General features: G+C 39.2%; 1 protein-coding gene across 2 annotated transcripts in view; it reads right to left on the reverse strand.

Moving 5' to 3' along the window:
* The window catches only part of LAMA4 (laminin subunit alpha 4), a 98,307-nt gene that overhangs the window by 33,511 nt on the left and 40,160 nt on the right, over window positions 1–24,636 (reverse strand). Inside the window, exons 5-17 of one of the 2 annotated variants that reach the window (XM_084514580.1) lie at window positions 22,648–22,862; window positions 20,192–20,287; window positions 18,711–18,862; window positions 18,459–18,569; window positions 15,921–16,032; window positions 12,703–12,870; window positions 11,794–11,987; window positions 9,574–9,690; window positions 7,407–7,555; window positions 5,102–5,243; window positions 3,954–4,050; window positions 3,063–3,179; window positions 1,881–2,063 (exon numbers count right to left, since the gene is read on the reverse strand). In XM_084514580.1, coding sequence (XP_084370706.1) covers window positions 1,881–2,063; window positions 3,063–3,179; window positions 3,954–4,050; window positions 5,102–5,243; window positions 7,407–7,555; window positions 9,574–9,690; window positions 11,794–11,987; window positions 12,703–12,870; window positions 15,921–16,032; window positions 18,459–18,569; window positions 18,711–18,862; window positions 20,192–20,287; window positions 22,648–22,862 — 1,853 coding nt within the window. Of the gene's footprint in view, window positions 1–1,880; window positions 2,067–3,062; window positions 3,180–3,953; window positions 4,051–5,101; window positions 5,244–7,406; window positions 7,556–9,573; window positions 9,691–11,793; window positions 11,988–12,702; window positions 12,871–15,920; window positions 16,033–18,458; window positions 18,570–18,710; window positions 18,863–20,191; window positions 20,288–22,647; window positions 22,863–24,636 lie in introns of both variants that reach the window. The other variant, XM_084514579.1, reaches the window with a different exon arrangement.

Consider the following 24,636-nt stretch of genomic DNA (forward strand, 5'->3'; position numbering starts at 1 on the left):
AAGTAAGAAATTGCAAGCTCAGAAAGTGATATAGAAAATTTCAAATGTCCCTTTAAAACAATAATCAGCAAATGAATTGAAACTGTATCTGATCTGATATATTGAAAAGCTGGCTTTTAATTTATTTGAAACTGGAGGTATGAAAATTGAAACACAACTGTGACATGGAAGCACCAAACTAGCATCTATTACTCCTAGTACTATTATAAAATATCACCATAAATCTCTTCCTTTTGCCCTTTATAATGGCATTCTTCAACATAGAAGAATATTGATTTTTATTTATTTATTTATTTTAGTCTTTGGGATGAAGGTGAAAGCTACTCTTACCCAGTACTAAAATACAAAAAATAATAGAAGGCAAACTGTCAAGGAGGAAATAACCTTGACTATAACCTTCCAGACACTTTCTCCTTTTGTGCGTTCCTTCCCAAACTGTCTTTCAACCTCTCTGCTGAAGCCCATCAATTTCCTGTGCAATGGCAACACAGGGAAGCTTCTCAAATTGTACAGCCAAGACATGTTCTTACCCTTCCAAAAATGAAATGAAAGCTTTATTCAAAGACAGTTTGAGCATGTCAGCTTACAGACTTCCTCTGCCATAGCAGTGTTATTGGCATGATGGTGCAGGCACCTGGCTGAACATATTTTGTAACTTTCTCTTGGGCCTTGATGGACGTTCCTCTTGCCAGGTCATCCCCTCCTGGCAATGCACAGAGCTGATCTGAGAGCCCTCTGCGGTCCCCAGGCATGTCAGCATCTGTCTCCCCAGGCTATGAATCACAGCCACATCTAACTGGAGCACTTCCCATGCCAGCCCCCTTTGTAGCAGTACCCTGTGCTTTTCATAACAAACCCTCACTTTTTTTTTAATTCTTTTACTATTCTTCCTCCGCCCCCCTCATAATAAAAGTGGAATTAATATGATGTTTACAAGCTTCTTCAGCAATCTTCCCGCTTAAGTATTATATTTCCTGCCTAATCCTCTTTGTCCCCTTTATTTAGACTACAAGCTCCTCAAATCAGGGGCAGTTTCAACTCCATGTTTGTACTACTGAGGACAAAAGGGCACTGTTTCCAAATGCCTCCCAATGTTACAAAAATAATAGCTGAGCTGCCAATGATAATAGCAAGCATTATTTAAACAATCTGCCTACCTTTCAGTGTGGCCTTGGCACCCTGGTAAAACTGATTGAGAAACCAGCAAGACTTCAGCCCTTAAGTGTTTAAGTCATTTTTGGAAATGCCCATGTATCCAAAAGTTTTAAAGGAGAATGAATCTCTAGCAACTGCAATTTTTATTTTTTATTTTTTATTTTTTATTTTTTATTTTTATTTTTTTTTCCTATAGATAAAATTCTGTAAGATTATAAGAAATGAAAGTACAGTGTAAATCTTCCTATGAATCTTCATATGAAGATCTCCTGTGAAGACAGGCTGAAGGATTTGTTTTTTTTCAGCCTGGAGAAGAGAGGGAGACCTTACAGTAGCCTTCCAGTGCCTAAAGGGGGCCTACAGGAAAGCTGGAGAAGGACTCTTTGTCAGGGAGTGCAGTGATAGGACAAGGGGTAATGGCTTTAAATTAAAAGAGGGTAGGGTTATATTAGATGTTAGGAAGAAATTCTTCACTCAGAGGGTGGTGAGGCCCTGGCACAGGCTGCCCAGAGAAGCTGTGGATGCCCCATCCCTGGAGGTGTCCAAGGCCAGGCTGGGTGGGCCCTGGGCAACCTGGCCAGTGGGAGGTGTCCCTGCCCATGGCAGGGGGGTGGAATTAGGCGGTCTCGGACGTCCCTTCCAACCCAAACCATTCTGTGATTCTATGAATCTATGGTTCCCTTCGTTTTTAACACTATGGAATAGCAAAACTCAGGCCACCATACCTGCATCCCCAGCTGAATGCACGGCACTCTTGTATGCAGCTGAGCTGTGCTGGAAGTCTTGCATGTTCTGAGACCACAACCTCACGTTCTCATCCATGGGAGTTGTAGCCTGATTTACTGTCATGGTAGTGCTCTCAGCCTGTGCAGTCTTCTGCTTAGCTTGCTCCAAGCGCTGTCTGGCCTCTACTACATAATAATAGGGAATGAAAAGAAATGAACTTTGCCAAAGATTCAAACCATCTGTTGCCAGCACTTTGAAAATGATGAGACTAAGAGGATTTTACCTTCTGCAGAATGGGTACCGAACCTCAGTTTTTTGTTTTTCTCTTGATTTCCACAAGGAATAGTCAAAACTCATTGCAGTTGGTCCACAGTTACATTAGTTCTTAATTTTAATAAATTTCATTTCGTCATCATTCTGGATTGTTCAAAATTTTCATTATCCCTGGATTTTGATGGATATTGTATACCCAAGGATGTTGGAACAGAGGTGAAAAAGTGCATTGTTTTTCATTTTATTTATTTTTTAATAATGCATGTAAATGTTGAATATTTTTCATCAAAATTATTTTTCAAGGAGAGAAATCCAAAAACACTGAGGTGTTTTTGTTATTCCATATCTGACTTTTTTTTTCTTTTTAAATTAATTTGTAAAATTGTGTTATTTTACATAATACAACATCTTAGCAGTAAAAAATATTTTTAGTTAGAGTTAGTGAAAGAAACTTTGAACATCTTTGAGTATACTTGCTGTATGCTCTATGATGTCTGTTTACTGAAAAATGAAGGTGAGATTTTGTCAGTCAAGACTGTCAGTAATTACCTCCCAGATACACTATATGGCAGACATGATGTATATGTGAATTGACAACGAAAGTTGACAAAATTGCTTTTGTCCATAGGGTTGTATGATCTCTAAGCCCTGAAATGATCTAGAGTTACGTGGGGGAGGGTAATTGTAGCAAGGAGGATCAAAAAGTATGTTAATAATTTCAGATGGAAAAATGTTTCACCATGAGTATGTTAAATTTTTATCTTTACTGACTAGCTCTTGTTTCAGCCAAATTCCTTTGGGTCTTCCTGGGACTGAAATCTTAATACCATCTTCATAGGCCATATGCAAAGATAAAATACATTCTTAAGCATTTGAAGATAATGCATCATAAAGAAGTCTTGTACAACCTGGCTCTGCTGACTGCATTTTTGTGATGGCTCTCATCAGCTGGCCTCGCAGAGCATTCATTCTGGCCAGAGTGCCATTAACATGCTGGCTGGTGTCTGCAACAGTTAAATCATTACCTGCGGGGGAAAAACAGGAGGTATAGATGAATGGCATCAAAGACACATTTGAAAAAGGTATGTTTTCTCCTGTAGAGGTATGTTTAGCCTTTAATACACCATTGGCAATATGCTAGGACATCTTTTACTATATGGCACAGTAGCACTCTTAACTTCACATAATCCAATGTCAAGAGCAACCTTGAAACTCATTGCCATTATTTTCTTTCCCCAGGGCTCCTTAGAAAAATCTGGAAAACTGTATTTCAGTCACCACCATCTCTCTTTGATTAACCTGGACTGCTGGAATAGCTCCAAAAGGAGAAGTTTTAAGGAATTCAGAAGGTCCAGAAAAACTGAAGAGGCCATTTCTGTAATCTTAGTACTTTCCTTCGTTTTCAGTGAAAAAGAGGTCAAAATCCTTTAACATTTACTATTATCCTTCACTGGTTAAATTCAGCTTTCTGAGCACTTAAACTATTAAGAATTGATTTCAGTCAACTACTTTGATTATATTTACATGTGAAAACCTGTTTGTGGGATCAGATATTTAAATAGTGGTTATATCTTAAACGGTCCTTTTGTAAATGAAATAAACATTCAATACCTGGCAGGATGACGACACATGCACTACTCAAACTGTGCCCGTAGCCTTTTCAATACTTTGTATTATCACTTCGATCAATACACTCTTCTGTTACAGCAATAGTTCTGCCTTAGTGATGTTCTTCTGAAATGTCTTTTAGTGTACATGTTTATAAACTTACAGGGAAGGTAGAAAGGATATATATTTACTGTAATCTGCTGTCTGTTGCAGCTGCATGGCTCGGTTGAGAAGTTCTTCGCTTTTACCTCTATGGTAGATGACCTGAGTATCAATTCCAACTGCAGCCTGCAAGTATGTTCCAAAAAATAAAGTCATAATAATGCTTACCAAATGTTTACTTTTTATTGTGTTTAATTGTAGGTAACGTATTACTTGATATAAATGCAATTGCAAAATCACAGTGGTTTCATTCTCCTTGTTGACATTTTAAGATTAGCAGCTGGAATAGAAAAAGAAGTCTAAAAGCAATTTTTCTGTGGACGGCAATAAAAGTTCAGAGAAATGCATACTTTCTGGAGAGCAATACCGAATAACAAAGATGCAGAAAGCACAGAAGTCCTCTTAGTTTATCAACTTCAATCTGACCAACTTGGTATTCATGATGCACATTATTTGGGCACTGTGTTTGTTTTGACTGTCGCCTCTGATGGGTAATGAACGCACGTGCTGCATGGGGGGCTGTTTATGGTCCCTAGTAGCATGCTGTAAGCAGAGGGCTTGACAGCCCAGTGATCCTTAGGGGTCAATACAGCTGATTCCTCTTTCTCTTCCACTAACAAATTGCTACTTTTAAAGACTTTTAAAACTCTACACATACAGAAATTCACATAAAATATTTGCCCTAGACAAAATTAGCATCCTCATCACAGCAGTGAGTATGCAAGTGGGCTACTTGCCTCATTTTAACTTTTAATGAGAAATAGCGATGCTCCTCTTAGGTGTGCTGACCACCTTTCCTACCACACGGTGCTGTGTGGAGTAGGAGGACTCAAACACTGAATGTCAGCTCTGGGTTCCTACATGGCCAGGGAGTTGTCTGGACTTTTACAGGAGTGCCTCAGTTTGTGTGAACAGCACAAAGAAGCATCTCCCTATGATGCTTCTTTACTTAAGGACAGGAAGGACCTATTGTATCTTTTCATATAACAGGGAAATTTAGGTTGGCAGAGTAATTAATGACCTAGTATTTAATTGAGGAAATAGTAAATGAATCAAAATGTGCAGTGAGAACTTTGATGCTGACTGTGAAGCCAGATCTTGTTTTTTCTTCATACTTAGGTATCCAAAGCCCCTGCAGCATTGCAAAGTAAAAGCTGATATTATGAAAACTACTTACATCATTGACCCGGTTTGTTGTGTTCAGTGCTAGCAGTGCGGCTTTATTAGCTTCTTCAATGTAACTGGCAATGTTTTCATATACATTTGAAGCATTTATTGCCCTTTGTACCAACCCATTTGTATCAACACCATGTAAATTCCTGTTAAAGGGACAGTAAAAGGAGGAAGAAGACAAAGTAAATCAAACTAGCTTCAAATTTAGTAGCTTTCTTAATATTCTGTGAATTCTGACTAAATAATTGCATACAAATACACTTAGCCTGAGCCATGTTCTCTTCATTGGGTATGACCATCTGTGCCAAACTAAAGCAGGAGAAAACTATGTGGATATAAGGTACTTCCCAGACGTTTAATGTCGGGAATGTTGCCTTTAATATCTTTGTGAGAGACAACAAGTAACATCTAAGCTTTTATCATTATTATTTTTTTTTAAAATTCTAGATTACATATTCCATAAATTGAAAGAATAATAGATCCATTCCCTTCTACAGGGATAACTTCTGGCTATGAATAGAAAGATCTATGCGTACGAGTGATCAGAAGAGCTGTAACACCAGGCTGTTTGTATTTTCCAAATGTAAATGGGAAAAGGGGGAAGATCAGATATAGAACTGTCTATTGGTCATGAAATTTTGCAAAAAGTTAAAATTAAGAAATGCATTATAGCGTTGCTGGCATGGTAGAGCTTGATTTGTATTTTAGGTTGCAACTGGTCTTCAGGGGACATTAAAACAGCAGCTGGTTTAGAGCTCAACCTTCAACTGTTAGTAACTTCAAGTATTATTTTTAATATTCTTCTGATAAACAGAATTTAGAGTATATATTAGATATATATATTATAACCTATATACATATTAGATAGATTATATTGTTATATAATATACATTATTATATATATTATATTATATATACACACTATATATATAATATATACTTATATGTATGTATGTGTATTCACTTCAAAGTAATTGCACACTGAGGACTTATAAATTTTCCAGTTTCCAGAACTGTTGCAAGAATTTCCTGCTATATTCCCCCAAGACAAAAGAAGAACCTCTACCAAATAAAAGCCTAATGGGCTTATAAAGCAAACCCATAAAAAAAAAAAAAAAAAAAAAAAAAAAAAAGATTTGAAGACAGGCTAAAAGTTTTAAAGGATTAAAGTTTTACTGCAGGACAATCTTCTCAACAAATAAAAGAGTCAGCACATTTCCATCTGGATATTTTGTAATTATTTCTGCTTGCTTTCTATTAAATTCTGAATGTGTTGGAGTTGGTAATCATGTTTAAATTATTGTAGTGAGGGATGAAGGCTAGCCATATGGGGTATTTTCTTTCAAGCAATTCTGCTACCCCCAGATAGCCGATCTCAGACTGAACATATTGTTTGTTTTTTAGGTTGTCTGTAGTTTGTGTAGCATTATAGAACAACAGTTTCAGATGGCAGCTTTATGCAGTTTTTTAAAAGAAAACCATCTGTTATTTTTTCTCTGTTTTAATCTCCCATCTAGTGCATACTAATATTAAGAAACAACTGGTATTTAGATAATACACTTGATTAGTAGTTATTAGTTTATCTTCCAAAAACATATGTCTATGATGTTACTTAAGGTAGAATTTGGTGAGGCATTTTCTATAACAAATCATTTGCAGCAGTGATTTTTTCACGTCTAGTACCAATTGGAGATAAAGTCAACTTTCAAATCTGCCTAGAGGTGACTTTTTAGTAAACTGAAGGAAAGTTTATGTATTTGCTATTTTTCAGCAAAATAGCAAAATAGCCTTGCCGTAAATGTTTGGTGTTGCAGGGGGCTAGTTTCATTGGTGTACAATCCACTCTTTCAGAACTACATGTGTAAACCAGTTCTCAAACAAAAATTATCACAAATCCCATTTGTTTTGGCCCACACTGCTAAACAGTAATGTGACATAACTTATTGACATAAGCTGTTTCTGTAAACCCCGTTTAATTTGCCTGTATTGTATTACTTTTAGTAATCTACCTTTCCTATTCTCTTGCTATGGGAAGAAGAGAATGTGCCAAATTTGAAAGAGAATAATACCACATGAGATATATGTTTGTTTATTCTTTGACAAGATGAATAGATTTTGCTTTGCTCAATTTCAGCTGTTGCCTCTGGACCATGACGTTTCCTCCCATACATGAGTTCCCAGCAATTTGTTTAATACCTATTTACAGACAGCATATCTAATGTTACGGTGTTTCTGCCTGTCTCTAAGTTCACTCAGCTGTTCAATCAGTAGCATTTCTATGAACAGAGTCTGCTGAAGTTAAATTTTACCGGTCCAGCTCATCAGCAAGTCCTTGTAGGTTGTGTGCATGATGCATAGCCTTTTCTACCAAATCATCATCAAACAGAGACAGATTGGCTATTTTTTCTTGCAGTTCCTTTTTCGCTCCATCTATTTCTGCGGAGAGCCCTGACACATTCTGAACAAAATATACAAGGAAGGAAAGAAGATGAATATTGTAAAAAAATCAAACCTATATTTTGATTATTATGTTTTATTGTACCTTTCTACATTATTATAATGCTTTTATTTTGTTTTTTGTTATACACTTAGCATAAAATGGAGAGTAAAGGTCAGGAAAGAGTCTGTCATGAATGTTGGTGGATCAAGGCAAACACAGGTAAATAAAAATCAGCAAAAATTCCAGAAATCCCTTTAAAAGATATTGGAGAAACATTCATGAAATATAAAAGAGAGACAGCTGAACAATATCTTACCACCCTTTATATTTGCTCCAGAATGGTGCCAATGTGAAGCTTTTTGGTGTGAATTGCTAATAGGTGGAATAATTAAACCAAAACTTTGCAAGATCCACTCATTGTGGTTTTTACTAAATTAGGAGATGGAAACCATTTTTTTAAAAAACTCTTCTCTGTAAGACTGCAGGACAGACATTAGCATTTGGGACTTTTAAACTCTATCTATACAAGCAAACGAAATAGTGCTGGGGTGGGCTGGCTTTCACAACATCCTATTATTGCTTGATCCTTGGCACTGTTTTGGCCCTGGCCAGCTGCCGCCCTCCCAGACCTGCTTCTTTGGAGAATAACATGGAGAAGTGCCTGTGCCTCAGGGGCAATCTGTAGGGGAGGTGATGCTGGAGAGGAGCAGGGAGTTTAGCAATACAGCTGTAAGCTGTGCCACACACAGCTGTGAGAACAGGCCCTCATCACATTCTCTCTCTTTGCATAGAGATAGCCCTCATGGAAGGAGGACATCTTGGGCTAGTCTGACTTACAGGACTCCTTCAGACTGCTAACTCTGTGTATGTATAGGCAAGGAGAAGTAGCATCGCTTTGCCTTAGCCATATGCCTTCCTTATGTGAAGTATTTGTGGGGAAGATCTGTTGGACCTGCATTCATGTCTCCAATATACAACCTTGCTGGTAAATTTGGTGATCATCATTGTGGCCTCAAAATACCAGAAAAAAAAGGATGAAAGTGAGGGAGTGAAAAAGAATGAATGAGTGGAGCGTGAAGATACTCATCGCTGGTGAGGATGGAAGATACATGATGTTCTCATACTACTTCCCTGCAGAGTAAACATCTGTATGTGCAGACTTACCCACAGGAGTGGGGGATACTGAACGATAAGCTGCAGCAATTTATTTTACAGAAAACACAGGAGAAAAAAAAAATCATACTGCTTGATCACCCTGGGATTGCTATAGTTAAAGAAAGCTGTCTTCTTTCTTCTTTCACAAATTACTTTTCCAAAGAAAAATGAACGGGTTTGGTATTTGCTTTTGTGTTGCTTTGGGCACCTATGACTAAAATGATCACTTTTGGAGAATTTTAATTTGTCTTAAACTATCTCAAAATCTTAATGTAAGACATGGAAATAAAAGTTTTTTTAAAATGGCAAAAGTTTTAGTTAGCAAAATCCCACTTTTATTTAAAAAAAAATATAGAAAAAACAAAAACCATGTGGAATTTTAAAGTAAAAATTTCCCACAACACCTTGTCTCATTCATAACACTGGATTCGACAGTTGCAGATGAGGATTTCAATAAGACAATATGTTTATATGTAAATTTTACATTCTGACCATCACTGCTTTTAATACCGAGATGTGGGATCTTAAGCTGTCTCCCATGCTCACTTGGTGGAATTAGCAAAGTGCAATCTGCCAACGGAGTACCTTTGGGCCTTTTGGCAGCTGCTCATTATGAAATGAGAACCCTACAGCAAAATCCTTCAGTAGATGTGCCTGCAGTAAGGTATACTTCTAATATATTATTTTTCCAAGACAGCAAAATGTAATTACAAGGCTTTCCATTCAGGAAGATTTACACATTTTTTGGGAAATATTCATCAGTATTTCTTTGAAGCAGTAAAAAAAAACTAGAGGTTTTCACTCAGTGATCTAAGCACATGACTTTTCAAAAGTTCAGAAATTCAGGACATACCATTTAAACAAGTCACTATGGCACCTACCTTTATTACCTCACTTAACTCTGAGTTGATCTTTTGTGGTCCTGCCAAAGTAGTTGTGGCACTTAGCAGAATGCCATTCACTTCATCTACCTGCTCTTTTATTTTCTCATGTTGTTTCTACAAAAAAAAAAAAAAAAAAAAAAAAACATCCAAAAATGTTTGTGAACTGCTAGAACAGTATTACTGTTTTTGTCATGTTACTAAAGTTAATTCAAAAGATAAAGTGATAAAGTAGATTTCAGGTAAATTAAGTCTGTTTTTAATAGATAACCCTAATAGCTGCATACTATAATGTTGTTTCTTACATTTTCTTGTCCTTGTGAAATATTTTTTTTTATTTGTATGAATTAATTTCTTTTCATATTACAGCCTGAGCAGTTACTGGGATGAAGCATTATTCAGTGCATTGCCAGCAGAAACAAATTAAACATGGACTTTTCATTGTGGCCTGGAAACTTTTTTTTTTTGTCTGTAGTCTTGAGAATTCTTACAGTCTTGAGAATTCTTTTTCATGTCAATAATGAAGCTAATGTGAACAATATTTTTATACAGCATGTGCCTTCACTGCGAGGAATAGTGAAAATCCAAATGGTTAAAACCAGAAAAATTATGACTACAACCAGCATAATTAAGGCTTCAATTCATAAATGTGAGATAATCTGCAGTTTGGCATTATAATAATTAAAAATGAAAAAGCAGAAGACTCTTTATAAATAAAGATCCCAAGGTCCTCATAGAAGGATTCACAAGAACCTTTAATGTGCCTGTTTTATCTTTTGAATTAGTAAACCTTCCACATCAGCATGAACTTTGAGCATGGCAGATTTCAAGAGCTCAAAGTGCAGCCACTGGTGCTATGAAACCCAGAGATTAGCCTGAATTCAGAAGATCATTCTTGTGATCACACAAGATCACAAACTGCTCTCTTCCAGACTCCAAACAATTTCAGCCATTGAAATGAAAGCAGTTAGGATCAAATGGTCCCGAACTGTTATCTTTGTCATTTTTTTCCCCGATGAAAAAGTAACTGAGGAAAACATATTTAGGTGGGACATTCTGGTTTTGCATCTCTTAAGAAAACAAAGAAGAGTCACAGAACTTCTGGAAGGAAAAAAAATCAACAACAAAACAAACAAACAAAAAAACCCCACCACAATCTCTCTATATGACTGATGAGTTAAGTATCTTTCTGGGATGAAGGACTTGAAAGTTCAATTTCCAGATGTTATCTGAACCTAACACCACCACTGACATGCAAATGTTCCCCCTTCCACAGGGGTTCTAGGAGGAAGATATCTGAGCTCTCCTCTGGACCAATTGCTTTGTTCAAAATACTAGAACTATTCATCTGGACAGAGCATAAGGGAAAACTGCTGTAGCCTCATAGCAAGGCAGTTCACCCACCAAGTAGGAAACACAGTTTTAAGATATCTGTTGTGGAGCAATTAGAGAATGGCTTTGTGCTTCCTGATATAAAGATAGTCATCTGCTCTTCATGAAAAACTGAGGCATTTCGTTTAAAGAGGACCAGGGAGAAAGTTTGGATGGGACAGTATGAAACCAGTCACCAGGGCATGAATTTGGCACTGCCTTTATAAATATTTATTTCAAGAGAATGTAATTACTTCAGAGAGCATGAAGTCCTTCATCATGATAGAATCATAGAATGGTTTGGGTTTGAAGGGACCTCAAATATTATCCAGTTCAACCCTTCTACCATAGGCAGGGACACCTCCCACCAGACCAGGTTGCTCAGGGCCTCATCCAACCTGACCTTCAACATCTCCACAGCCTCTCTGGGCAACATGTTCCAGTGTCACATTATAAATCAGTACATAACAGGTGAAACATTTCCACCACAGTATTTATAGCAGCCATGCTAGTTGGAATCTTAAGCTTCTTGGGTTTTGCTGTAATACAACTTCCTATGTTTAGGCATTAGTAACCATCTTTTCCTCGGCCAGCTGCGACATGCTGTGCCAAAATCTGGCATTTATTGTGACTTCATGAATAAGTAATACACCTTGTACTTCTCAACTTATTGTGTAGAACTGGAGTGTCAAGCTCATCCTGCTGAGTAGCCCAAGGATTTCCTTTTTTTTTTGTGTGTGTGTGTGTGTGTGGTAATTCCTGAATCTCAATTGTTTGCAATCCACTCTTTTAAGCACTGGCAAACATGAACTATTCACAGATACTTATGATAAATATACTGCATAATACCTCATGTTCTTGAAGATTGGCTGTGTTTTCCTGATTCATATCCTCTGTTTGTATAACATAGTCAAATGCCTGGTTTACTGTCTCCTCCAAGTCTGACAGCTTCATATCATATTCACGGAACTGCTCCTTCACATCAGAAACTAGAGATCTGGTGTCATTGTACCTCTCATGAAACTCTTCAACTCTCTGTAGCACTGGGAAAAAAATCAGATGTCACTGATTAATCCATAGCAGGCACAGACAAACGTACACACACACAGACACATGTGCAACACAAACACATTTTGCTGCTTGTTCTGCCATGGGAGCAGCAAGGAGAGACCTGGGGTAGGCATTTGGAAACAGTGTCACCTCTGGCTGCTGTGATGGGCTCAGTGAGCGTGTCCATCAGAGCTATGCCTCTGCTGGCCCCTTTTCCACTGCTCTGTTAGCGGTGTGGAGAAAGGCAGGGAAAGGAAAAGCTGTAGTCCTTATGTTTGTTTAATGCTTGACAGTCTCCTGAAGTCAGCAGAGTTGTACTGGCTTGGGTTAGGAGACAGGCTGTGATGAACCACACTCAGGGACTGAAACCAGAATTCCTTTCATGTTGGCAGATAACACTTTTCCTATTCTTTTCTTTCCCAGATTTGATCTTGTGCGCTTTTTTTTTCTTCCAACCATCAGGAGCAGGAATTATTATTTAATCTCTTTCACTTCCTGTGTAAATAATTACGGATAGAAGTCTGCTAATGGGCACACAGGTCTCATATACTTGGTCTTATATTCTCCTAAACTGTGATGTCTGCAGCCGCCCAGCCCACCAGCACCTCCTGGTCCTCCCCAGGGGCACAGCATTATGTCCCAAGCTGCCCAGCTCCTGCCAGCTGTGCATCAACATCTGGATGAATTGAAAACAGATTCAAAACTTACAGTCCTCTGCTGCATCTTCCTCCTCAGCTGCAAGTTGCCTCTGATTAGTGAAAGGCTTACGGCGTTTGATCTCCTTCAGCATCTCCTCAGCCACACTCAGCTTCTGGGCAATTTCCTCAGGGCTCAGCTCTTGTTGAATTGCATAGTATTTCATCTTGCTGCTGATTTCTGTGGGAAAAAAGGAACAGATGGTCAATCCAGCATGCTATAGAGAAGTAAGCGCTCTTCTGTGGAGTACTCTTACTTTTGTGAATCCATCTCTTGCTGCTGGCGAAAGAAAATTTTAATTATGCTACCACTCTATGATGGATAATTAGTATCTTTAATACAGTCTTAAAATTAAAGCTGTAAATAAATCACACTTCATGGCATATGTGGGGGTCTCATCAGAAGAGGATGAGATTAAATAGGCATGGGTAGTTTGCATTATTTGGCTTGGCAGTTCTCACAGGCTGGGATCGTCTTTTTATTCTGAGCTCTGCGGCATGTAGCAGACCAGGGCTTTCCTCCAAGATCGTGGTTTTTAAGAGCTACTGCAAAAATGTGATGCTTATTAAACAACAACATCAGCAAAGAGACTGAAATAATCTCTTTGTCCCTCTGAAGAAGTTTGAGGCACCCTAAAGACGTAACATAAGGCTTCTGGCACAATGCTGCCTAGCTGGTTTGGAGATGGATATTATTTCAAGGTTTTGGTCTCAGTTCAAAAAATGCTGTTGAATCCTTGCAGCTGAAATTGAGTTTACCCATTCCCTGAGCAAGCATTACAAAGTTTTCTCACTTTTCAATCCTTGGCCTTGAACACCAACCACCTCCTCTTTCATACCCTGTGAGTAGCTTTGGCTTGCATTCATTACTGGATTTGTGGATAGCCAGATCTGGCAAGGCAGCTCTACGGATCTTATAATTTTTTAATAAAATATCTATGTGTACTTGTGGCACAACTGATTCTCTGGCAGAATGTCCTTTCATGCAGTTTCTGGATGGCTCCTGAACTCATTAGTGAAGCTTTAAATGCTCAGTCTCAGCAGCAATTGATGACCACAAGTGCCTCCATGGCTTTCTTTTTCCTTCTCATACTGGCACACATGTATACACATACAGATATGTGCATACACATTCAGCTTACCTTCAGTAGAGCCTGGCTTGCCTTCTGCAGTAGTGATGCTGGAGAATATTTTTATGCACGGTGAAAATAACTTTCACCCACTTGCTTGCAACTTTTTTTTGGGTTGAACAAACACTCTTTTTCATCACAGACATAGGCGCTGCTTCTTCTATGACAGGCCAACATGACTTCTGCTATTTGTGCCCCAAACTAGACACATTTCTGCCTTCTGTAATTCCTGTCCTCCCCCAGACAACTAATGATACAAAAGAACTATCCACACAAGTCAGCCAGTGAATGCTGGTGACATACAACAAGGCTTAGGCTGACACCTGTACTCAGTAACTATAGAAATAAAAAGTGAGAGATGCAGCAGTAATCAGAAGTGATCTACCACTGTAGGTATAAGAAAGTAGAACATTTCTAACATGCTGTGTGCATGGTCTTAGCTTGCCTCATCTTTGTGACAGGATTGCTAACTATGTTTACTAAAATTGAAATATTGGTTGAAGCACCCATGGAGGTAATGATCAGCAAGGATAATGTTTGGGGTATTACAGATCTTCCTTACAAAAGTTGCCACAGAACTTGCAATAATTGTGTTAAATCAGAACTACTCGGGTCTGTTAATCAAGGATTTCTATTAACTGAAAAAGGGCTAGTTAACTTCATCTGCCCATCAGCCTTTCTATTCTGGTGCCATAAACAGCTTTTTACACTGTTGGCTTTGCAAAGGACTGGGAGAAATTAGTGTTCTCTACTGCAGGATGGATACTTTCATGATGCGGGTTTACAGGGGACAGGGATGCTTCTGTGTACGCTCACCTGGGGTTTTATTGCTTTCTGAAGTTACAGAAGAAGAGGCTACAACTGGTTTAATCTTAGTTTTATATATGAACACGTATTTAGTTATATATATGAACACAAATAACATTATGTCAGAGATACTCCAGATAAAGATGATCTTCTCTGACTAGGAAAACTTTTTAAAGTGCAATTGTGCTTGGGAAAGTGTTCACTGTTGCCATTTATCCTTAGAGGTATGGTACAGTAAAAATTCTTGAAGATCCAAGCAGTCTCTGAGGCTGTAAATCAAAAATCTTCATCTGCAAAGGTCTAAAATACCTACATTTACAGTCAGAAGAAAAGTAATGTTCTGAAATTTATGTTAGTTCTAGAGATGCAGTTATTGCTCTATCATGTTGTCCAAAGATGGATAAAAGTTTTATCTGCATTCCCTCACATCATACACACAGATGAGCAGAACATGGTGACAGTTTGTCCCATTGTAACATAAAAATGCACTTGGATACATTCTTCTAATTTTGGGAGATTTTCGTCATCAAGTTTATCTTTCACCTTCCACACTGAGCTTGGAGAAATGGCAAATTCACGAAATGATGTACTATTCAGCAACTTTTGCTTTTAAGAAGCATTTGCATGAAGTTATATGAATCAGAGAAATCCTACACAGGAACAATTTCCTAAAATGCAAAAAATTGAACGGAAGTAAAACTCAACAGAGAGATCACCAGAGTTAGTCAGATCTAACTGACTACCGTGGGTTCAAAAGGAAACATCTTTTTTTTGAAAAAATCTGTCTAGCTGTTCACATGCCCTCAATTATTTACCAGCATGATCAGAAAAGTGCATTTGCATGAATCTTCTAACAGGGAAGCCATTAAGCACTTTCACTTCCCATCCTGTGCTTGTGTTTGTGGCTGCACTCAGCCCTAGTCTGATACCAGCTCTTTTTTTTTTCTTTTCTCCACATGTTTATACAAATACCTTCAGCAGCTATTCAGTCAGAGACTACAAATTGAATTACTTTGAAGTATTCCATGTAAACCTATTTATAATTATTTTTCTCTTTCAGAGAGAGAAAAAAAGAGAAGCTCTTATTCTGGTTGTCAGACCAAATCAACCCATAGTGTCAGTTGCCTTTGAAGAGAGACAACTTTTCATCATGGCATTGCAGGTTCTAAGAGCCTTATGTTTAAAGCCTATGGGTTGCTTTGTGAGAGTGCCCAGGTGCAATGACATTTTTTTTGCTGGAGGTTTCATTAACACATGCTTCACATTGAGCTGAAACAGAAAGAAATCTATTTACCTTGAATGTTATCCTTCATATTATGGAGCTGCTGTATGAGCTGTGTAGCACGGTTGTTGGTCTTCATGGTTTCCTTCTGTATCAGTAGGCCTTTGCTGGATGCTTGATTTCCCTATGAATAAACCATGTGAGCAAGATATTAGATTTTTTTTCAGATCCATATGTGTGTGTGGTGATGAGCAGTGTAAACACACATTTTGCTTTCTCCTGATGAGTATGTGAAAGTCCATTTATCATATAAAGTAGCATTTACAGTCTGAAGTGAAGGGCTGTCTTGTCGGTATTTTCAGAATTGCAGAGTGAGAGATTAAAATCTGTCCCATATTTATCCATCATTTGCTGCAATCAAATTGCCATAAATTATGTACAGTTGTAAAACTCCCATCTGCTGAGTCTCCTAGGCATTCAGCAGGGCTGGCTCATTTTGCTGTGTATCATGTTTCCTGAGTAAACATATAGACTGAAGAACAAGGTGCGAAGCTCCCCACCATTTTTAGATCACTGTCTCCCTCATGCGAGGCTGCCAGTTATGCAACTTGTTAAATTAAGAAAATGAGAGTCAGGGTTCAAAATGAGCATAGCCACACTCCTATCCTATATTATGGTGGAGGCTGTACACCATACTGTGTTCCCCTATGTAGGCACGAGGTGACATGGCCCCAAAAGGGTGATGGTGAGGCACTAGGTGAGGATGTAAGGGAAGTGAACCATGACACAGTTATCGTGTTTCCTAAACAGCCATTAACTTTGGGAGCCCTTGGATTTAATTTTCACTACTATGTCTCAGGAAGGAGGAGGAAATATGGCTACTCTCAACATTTCCTGGGCTTGGAGTGTGTGTGTGCACATGTAAGACAGCACCACAAGCATGCCAATAGCAAGGTTTTTGGTTTAAAGCCCCTGGTGGGGCTGCAGCAGCAAGAATCCCCACTGTAAAACCAGTTTGAGTTTGGGAGATAAGCCAGGAAGATTTTAGGCTGCTGCTGTGCTGGCTTCATGCCTGTTTAATCCCACCAGGCCAGGGGCTGCAGCCTCCCTCCTGCCACGCAGCCTGCAGTGGCACCAGGGTGAGTTGGAAGGCAGCGATGGAGGTGCCTTTTGCAGAACACATTTGCATAATGCTCTTTCCTCACCAAACATTTTATTAACTATTAATTGCATGGGCAATTACTGAGACAGGTTTCCCAATTGCCACAAATTTGATGGGAAGCATAGCAGCATGAGTGAGGGGTGCTCTCAGTTATCCTCAAATTTCCACTGGCACAGGGAGACTTGTCCTGGAATCTGCCCAGAGCCTGGGAAGGAGAGGTGCATGGCTCCCCCAGGGCTCTGCCAAACATTTAGGATTGAGCTTTGTGTGATTTTACTCTAAGCTCATCCCCAGCAGACTCTGGGAGTTTCAGATCCCATTTATTATTCTTATTCAAACCTCTCTTTTGAACACACAGTCTGTAATTCTGCAGTGCCCTTTCTGTTAAGTGACGATTAAAAAATACTAACCCTCACATTTTCTCTTCCACATCTCCATACAACCCTTTTTTCTCTTCCTTTGTGTTTCTTCTTCTTGCTCCTGTATCTCAGTTTTAGCCTAAGGTATAAATTTGTCTCGTGAAGGAATTGTAAGTGAATACAAGGTCTGGCTTTTTGCAATAAGCATGAAATATACTCTAGTCATACTGCAGCTGTGGTTATCTCTGCTTGGGAATAACATCACATGATGTATTTCACTATATGTATGTATATATATATATATATATATATATCAGCAACAGAAAACTGGATAATAATACCTGTTTAAAATAGAGGAGAAACAATTTTTGAACCTTATTTCTTCTCTTAACATATATCAGTATTCTTTTAGGGTGCAGTAGAAGTGTTATGTGAGCTGAGAGTAGATAACCTTAATTTTATAGCTTGTCAATTGAATGAGGATATAACATTTACGATTATAATTGTGTTAAAACATATCTTGAGTACTGATCAGCTTCTGTCTTAGTGGGTACCTCAAAAGGCTTTTACACTGGCAGCTTCATAGCGTATTGTGAAGTGTCTAATCAGGCTAAATGGATTTTTACAAGGGCGTACATGTAAAATAAATATAGTACAAGGGCTCCCAAAGTCAGTCCAAATTACTTTAATGTTGGTTACTTTGCTCTGAAACACTAAGGCAGTGTGTCTACCTCAGATCAAATGTTGTGCCTGGGGTGTAGGGACTGAAGTGGGAACTTGGGTCCTGAGGGGAGCTGACAAACCTCTGACCATCCTCAGCAGACTTTGGCCCTGCTCCCTTCCTTTTCTGAGAAGATGACTTGATTCATCTTCTTGATTGAATCAAGAAGATGAAGTCATCTTCAAGAAGATCAAGTCATCAAGTTTGATGACTTGATTTTATACTTCTAATTCTGAGCCTAAGTAAAGTAGAAGGTTTAAAAATGGAAAGCTTTCTCAGCTACCCTTGTTTGGTGAGCCTCCTATGCCAGCATGTGAATATGACAAGCTGCAAAGCCTCTGTGCTCTGGCAGGAGGCTGTGAACAAACCTGGTCTTCAAGGGTCTCTGCCTCTCTGAGGAGATCATTCATTTCATCTGCAGCATCATCAACTTGGATGGTCCAAATCACAGAGTGGTTCTTTTTTTCAGACATCGCTGCCTGTGTGTGGGGGAAAAGAAGTCAGTGCACCCGCGAAGAAAGTTTCTTTAGTGAGGGCAGGAATTGAAATTTAAGCAAATGGAGTGGAAATTCATATAATGAAATTAAATTAAAAAAGTGAAACATCACCACTGTTTGTACCTGGAGATAGGTAGCAGTGAGGTTCAGGTCATTCAAGCGTTTTTGAGCTGCAACACCTGTAGAAATGCTCAGTAAAATTGTTTTGCTTTCATCGATAGCCAGGACTGCTAATTGGATGTCATCTGTCAAATCCCAAATACATTTATCACAGCCTGATAAGAAAATAAAAGCGTCATTTTTTTTTTCTTTTAGTGTTTGTATCAGTTAACAACAGACATCCTGAATTTACTTTTGAGTGCCCTTGCCCCATTGGGTTCCCGCTCTTTGTCATTGATGGGTCCTGATGGATACCATTTTTTTTTTTTCACTTTCATATACCACTTCCAAAGGTCCCACAACACAGTCACAGTGCTTCCAGCTGAGCAGCACCAGATGGGACTGCTCTGAGGGGCTGTCGAGGCGGCTCTGTAATCAGTAGGGAGAGAGAGATGAGGCATTTCCTGGCTATTCCCTAGAGGCTCCTCCTGTTTGTGTCCCAAAGAACAACAGATGGGGGGGGGGGGGGGGCGCGGAGAAACAAGTTAATTTTGCCAGAAGCCAGAATTCTGTATTTAAAATCTGGTGGTATGAGAAGTAAGGATGTCCAACAGCTGGACACTTGGATGCATATTTGATTAGGAAGACAACTTCTAAAAGCACAATTGCAACACATTTGAATTATGCTTGCACAGCACTACATCCTTGTTCTGGCTGAATGCCTCCAGTGCTACCTTGTTTTTAGCGATATTTGTGCCACCAGTAAAATTAGAGATTTAGATGAACGTGAAACAGATTCCTACAGGAACTTTTGCTTGTATCATCTATTCTGTATTCTTGTTGGCAGAAGCTGCCAAATGTTCTCATTCTGGTTGCATTTTGGGACCCCCTTCTTCTTGGGAACAGGTTAGGAGCCTGTATGTCCTATGTGTTCTGCATTAAACCACAGATGTAATAATACTAGCATTAAAAAAATATAATAATCAATGCTTACTAGTAGTTACAACATAGTACTTTTGGAAACTCCACAAGCTTCCTATAGTTAGAATAAGAGAGAGCAGAAAAGCAACTGACTGATGTGTATATGTCAAATTCTCAACAGTAACAATTTATACTAGATGTACAACTAGAAAAAACAGAAGTGAAATGCAAGACAGTAGTTGTGGCAATAAAGTAGTCATGGCAATTTTTAGGGCTGGAATATTTTTTTGCAGTCACTATGTCTAGAGAAGTGGCTTTGGTGATACATCTCTACTGCTCCACAGTTGGTAGCTAAATATTCAGTCTGTATTGCAAAACGTACTTGTGCGCTCACATGCACTTGAGCATATATTTTAAATACACAATCAGCAGGACATTGCGCATCTTCACATGTTTAAGTGCACTGCAGGATCAAGGTATAAGTGCCAAGCTCACTGGAGAGCCAAGCTCTTAAGTTAGTATCTGCAAGCATTGAAATACAAGAACAGCAGTCACTTTTGGTGTTCTCATAGTATTATTCTTACTAATGGTGGGGCAGTCTGTGCCAGTAGAAACTGCGGGACTGTCTGCAAGGCATTCTCCGGTCTGGCTGTCACACATTCTCCCTCCACAGTTACATTCTGGGGGAAAAAGAAAGGGTCTTAAAATTAATAGTCTTCAAAACGTCCAACCCACTTTTCCCATCCCAAGACCGATGTAATAATTATACATAGGATTCTGCACAGATAGTCAAACCAAAATCAAGGGCTTCTCAGGTTAAAAATGAGAAAAAAATATGAGAAAAAATGTTAAATATGATAAAAAAAGATTGAATATGAGAAAAAAAAGCAGAAAGCCTGTGCTGAAGAGACTTATTCAAAGCTTCCCAGCTGGCGAAAAAAAGTAGTCCCAAAACATCACCTTCTAGAGAGGGTGATGTCTGGGAAATGGGCTAAGGAAAGCAGTACAGCTGAAGTTAATTATTAGTTACATATCTCTCTGCAAGCCTGTGGAATTTCTCAATGCTGTGTCAGGCTCCCACTAAATTAAGGTTTCCAGCTATGGGGGATTGATGGTAGACTCCAATTCCATCATCAGCTTGAGCATATCAAAAAGTAAATATCTCCTACCACTTACAATGAAGAGTAAGTGGGGTTTTACATTTTTTTAACTTGAGTAAGCTGCATTTCTCCTGCCAGCACAAGTGGCTTTTCAAAAAGTATTATTTTTACTCTAAAGTGTCTCTCTCAGGATTTAATTGACCTTCTAAAATATATTATTTTAAAGATTAAAATATTCTTGGAACACTTTGATAGAATAACAAAATCTCTAGCAGAACAGAAAAACAGTAGTGACTTATCTGGCATTCATTTTGCTTTTGTGATTCATGGTTTCAGCAGAATCTCATATAACCAAATTGTTTACTGCTATTTTATTGCAGCCCATTCATTGTTCTCTATGAATTGTCTTCGTATTTACATTCCACATGGAACATCCATGGTATTTTCAATGAAAATGTGTAAGACAGCCTCAAAGTTAAACATGATGTGCTAACATTGGAGTATTTCTCTGAAACTGAACCACAGTTAGTGGAACTACTCATTTTTTGTACTAATGTGAGAACACAATTTGGTTATGAATTTTGTAGGGTAATCAACCTTTTGATCTCTCCACAAGTATGAATTGGTGTCTCCCAGCTCCTGCATCTACAATGCTTTCATTTGTTAGTTCTTTTATCAAGAAGTGAAAGAAAAGTCTCACCTGTATGACAGGATCTAATCTAGCCCCCAAAACAGTTGGCAAGATTACGGTTCTAAGATTAAAATTTGGATTAGGTTGCTGCTCAAGAAAACCAAATTGTCTTCTTATTTAACTTGATAATTCTTAGCTTTTTACAGAAATGTTTAGAGTGAATTCATTTCAAAAGCACTTCTGATAATATTTCATCTTTGTGAGGTACCAAGCTTTTAATATGGAATTAAGGCTTTGAACACTGTTGTGGTTTATTGGTGGAGAAAGGTTCTAAATTTACCTTTATTTCTGAGTGACATTTGTAGAAAGCTTGGAAGTGTGGCTGAAGGACAAATGGCTAAGAAATTTATTGAAAAGAGGCTGAAAACTGCTATCTGTAGCTACATCCTGTTATTCTATATGGGAGAACTGCTGTTAAATCATCTCTGGTGAGCTGAGTTAGGCAGTGAAGCACATAAATAGGGTTTGCTTTTGCAACCTCAAGAGATTGAGCTGCAGGCCTGGGTTGGGTGGCCAGATCCAAGCATGAGCTGAGCTTTGAGACACACTGCTCCCTACAGCCATTGTCTTTTTGGCTGGATTGGATACCTGGGATTGGCTTTTTGTGTTGCTGTGTGTGGGCACCATCTCTTTCATTCAGTGTAAATGGAATTTAAGTGTGTGACTTAAAGATGTGAATTAATCCTAGAGACAGGAACAAAACTAGAAGGGACTGCTAGTGGCATAATATGCCCATAAATGACGACTGCAGCACATAAGATGCTTGAGTCCAGAATATCCTCCTGGCCTCCAATCTCCATGTCTCCAAACACACCTTAGCACTTTGTAATAAGCTAGTAAGAAGTCCAGATGTACAGTGAATTTCAAGAAGGGTGTAAGTTTGATCAAGACATCACAAATGCCCCAAGGCCTATAGCCCTATACCTTGAACCCAGGGGGACTTCAGATGTTCATGGTGGTTGCATGCTTTGGCTGTGTTGTGAGTGTTATCAACAAACACAAAGGTGATGTGTCTACACAAAAGAAGCTCAAGGAACCTTGTTTAAAACAAGATGTAGGCAGTGTTGTGCCCAGGCATTTAGCTGGGATGTTGGGGTCTGTACTCTGAGACTTGCTCATGGGCAATGACAGGGGACTAGTGCCAGGGCTGATCCAATGGAGCACCCAAATCATCCCACCAGGTGGCCAGGAGCACCCTCTGCCTCCCAGACCCACTCCCAGATGTTTTATGAAATGATTCAGACAATACCTGTACAGTTTTTAGCAAATCTGGCATCCCCATAGTACCCCGGGGCGCATCGTTCACACTTGAAACCCGTGGTGTTGCGCAGGCAGTTGCGGCACTGGCCAGTCACTTCATCACAGTCTTCAAAAATCAGGTTTGGGTCTGAGTTGCCACTGCAGTCACATTTCTTACAAGTGCTTCCAATTAGCAAAGGGTTCCCATAGTAACCAGGGGCACACCTGAAAGGAAAAGAGAGCCCAGAGACGACTTGCAATGACATTGCCATCTGTGGTAGCATTTTTTCTCTGACCTTATTTATGTCCCCATGAATTGATGACGGTCAGCAACTACAAAAGGACAGAAGGCAAATTAGGAGCTGTATTTCTGCAGAGGCTGTTTTGTGCTCTAGTCTCAATCTGTACAGTTATTTATTTTCCCCTTCTTGAACACTCCTGGTATCTCAATCACTTCAGTCTGCATTATTTTTTTTTGTATCCTTAGCAGTGCAATGATTTGTTCCCATTGTTTTAAAATATATGACAGCATGACCTTGGCAGAGATGCAGTCCCAGTGTTTATTTTCGTCTTTTCAGCTTTGGATCTCTCCAACTATATTGTGTTATATAGGAAACTGGGGCAAGAGACTGCCTTTCATGATGTGGAAACTCAGAGGAAGTTCAGACATTTTCGTTATAATGCAGATACCAGAGCTCTGACCGGAAGGGGGCTGAATAAATACATTTATGACATGGTATTGGGATGGCGCCTGGCTTTTGCAAAATCAAACAGGCACGAAAACAGCCTCCCTTTACATCCCCACTGTGTTTCAGATTTGTTCTATGTTAGCCTGGTGGCTGAGGCCAGAAGTGTAAGAGCCCAGGAGGAGTGGAGGATGCCTTTGGAGGTTTGGAGAGGGAGAAAGAGAGAAACAGAAGGAGAAAGAGAAAGAGAAAGAGAAAGAGAAAGAGAAAGAGAAAGAGAAAGAGAAAGAGAAAGAGAAAGAGAAAGAGAAAGAGAAAGAGAAAGAGAAAGAGAAAGAGAAAGAGAAAGAGAAAGAGAAAGAGAGAGACTGGGGGGTTCAGCTGGCAGGATGGGGACAGCCCATGCCACCCATGGTGTCACTGCAGGAGCATGAGTGACCTCGTAGCCTGCGCTACAGAGGCTGAGGACTCATGCCCCAAACTGGGGATGAAGAATGACCATGGGGTAACTAGTTGGCACAGCGATTGTTCACTGAAGATATCAGAGGGTTGAATGGCTGTCAGTGTGATTTAGGTAAGGAGTACTCTGTGTCATCCTGTTTTATCACCCTGTTGTCCTTGTCTTTTCTCCTGTCCATAAAGCCCTGTTTTCAGACGCTGTTTGTTCTGCTCTTTGTGTGTGGGGAGGGTGAGCTCTCAGGCAGTTTGGTTTAATTTCTCCAAGTTTCTGGCTGGGGACCTGGGCTGAGGCCTGTTGTCTCCTAAAATGTGAACATAGACAAGTCTGGGTTATGCTGTGTCTGAGCAATGAAAATGTGGGAGATCTGATAAGAGCTTCCAGTTTTGATCTGTTCCTACATTTGCTGAAGGTTTTTTTTTTTTTTTTTTAATAAAGAAAGTAATTTCCTCAGTGCTGCTTTGTTCATGTTCCAGGCCTGAACCCCCACAGTAAAAACACATATAAAATATTAAGCATCCTAATACAAACCACTTGGCTGCCTCAAATACTGCCTTTGCCAATGGCAAAGAGTCTATTTGTCTCTTTGCAGCACTGCCAGAACTTTCGGTGCAGATCTTATCACTTGGGTGACCCAGATGTAAAGAATAAAAGTGTGACCTGGAGTTCTCTGCACCCCTTGAAGAAACATGAATGTGATGCTGAGTGTAAAGATTGTGATTTAACTGACTTTGATGGAGTCACTCCCTATTTCCATGGGAGTTAGAGCAGGCAATGATGGGTGATGCTCCTACACAGCTATGCCAAAAGGCTTACTATAGTTTTTGGACATTTCAGACAATGTGGGATAGTAATA

Source organism: Aythya ferina (genome assembly GCF_964211825.1).
Source record: "Aythya ferina genome assembly, chromosome: 3".
NCBI classification, from domain to species: Eukaryota; Metazoa; Chordata; class Aves; order Anseriformes; family Anatidae; genus Aythya; species Aythya ferina.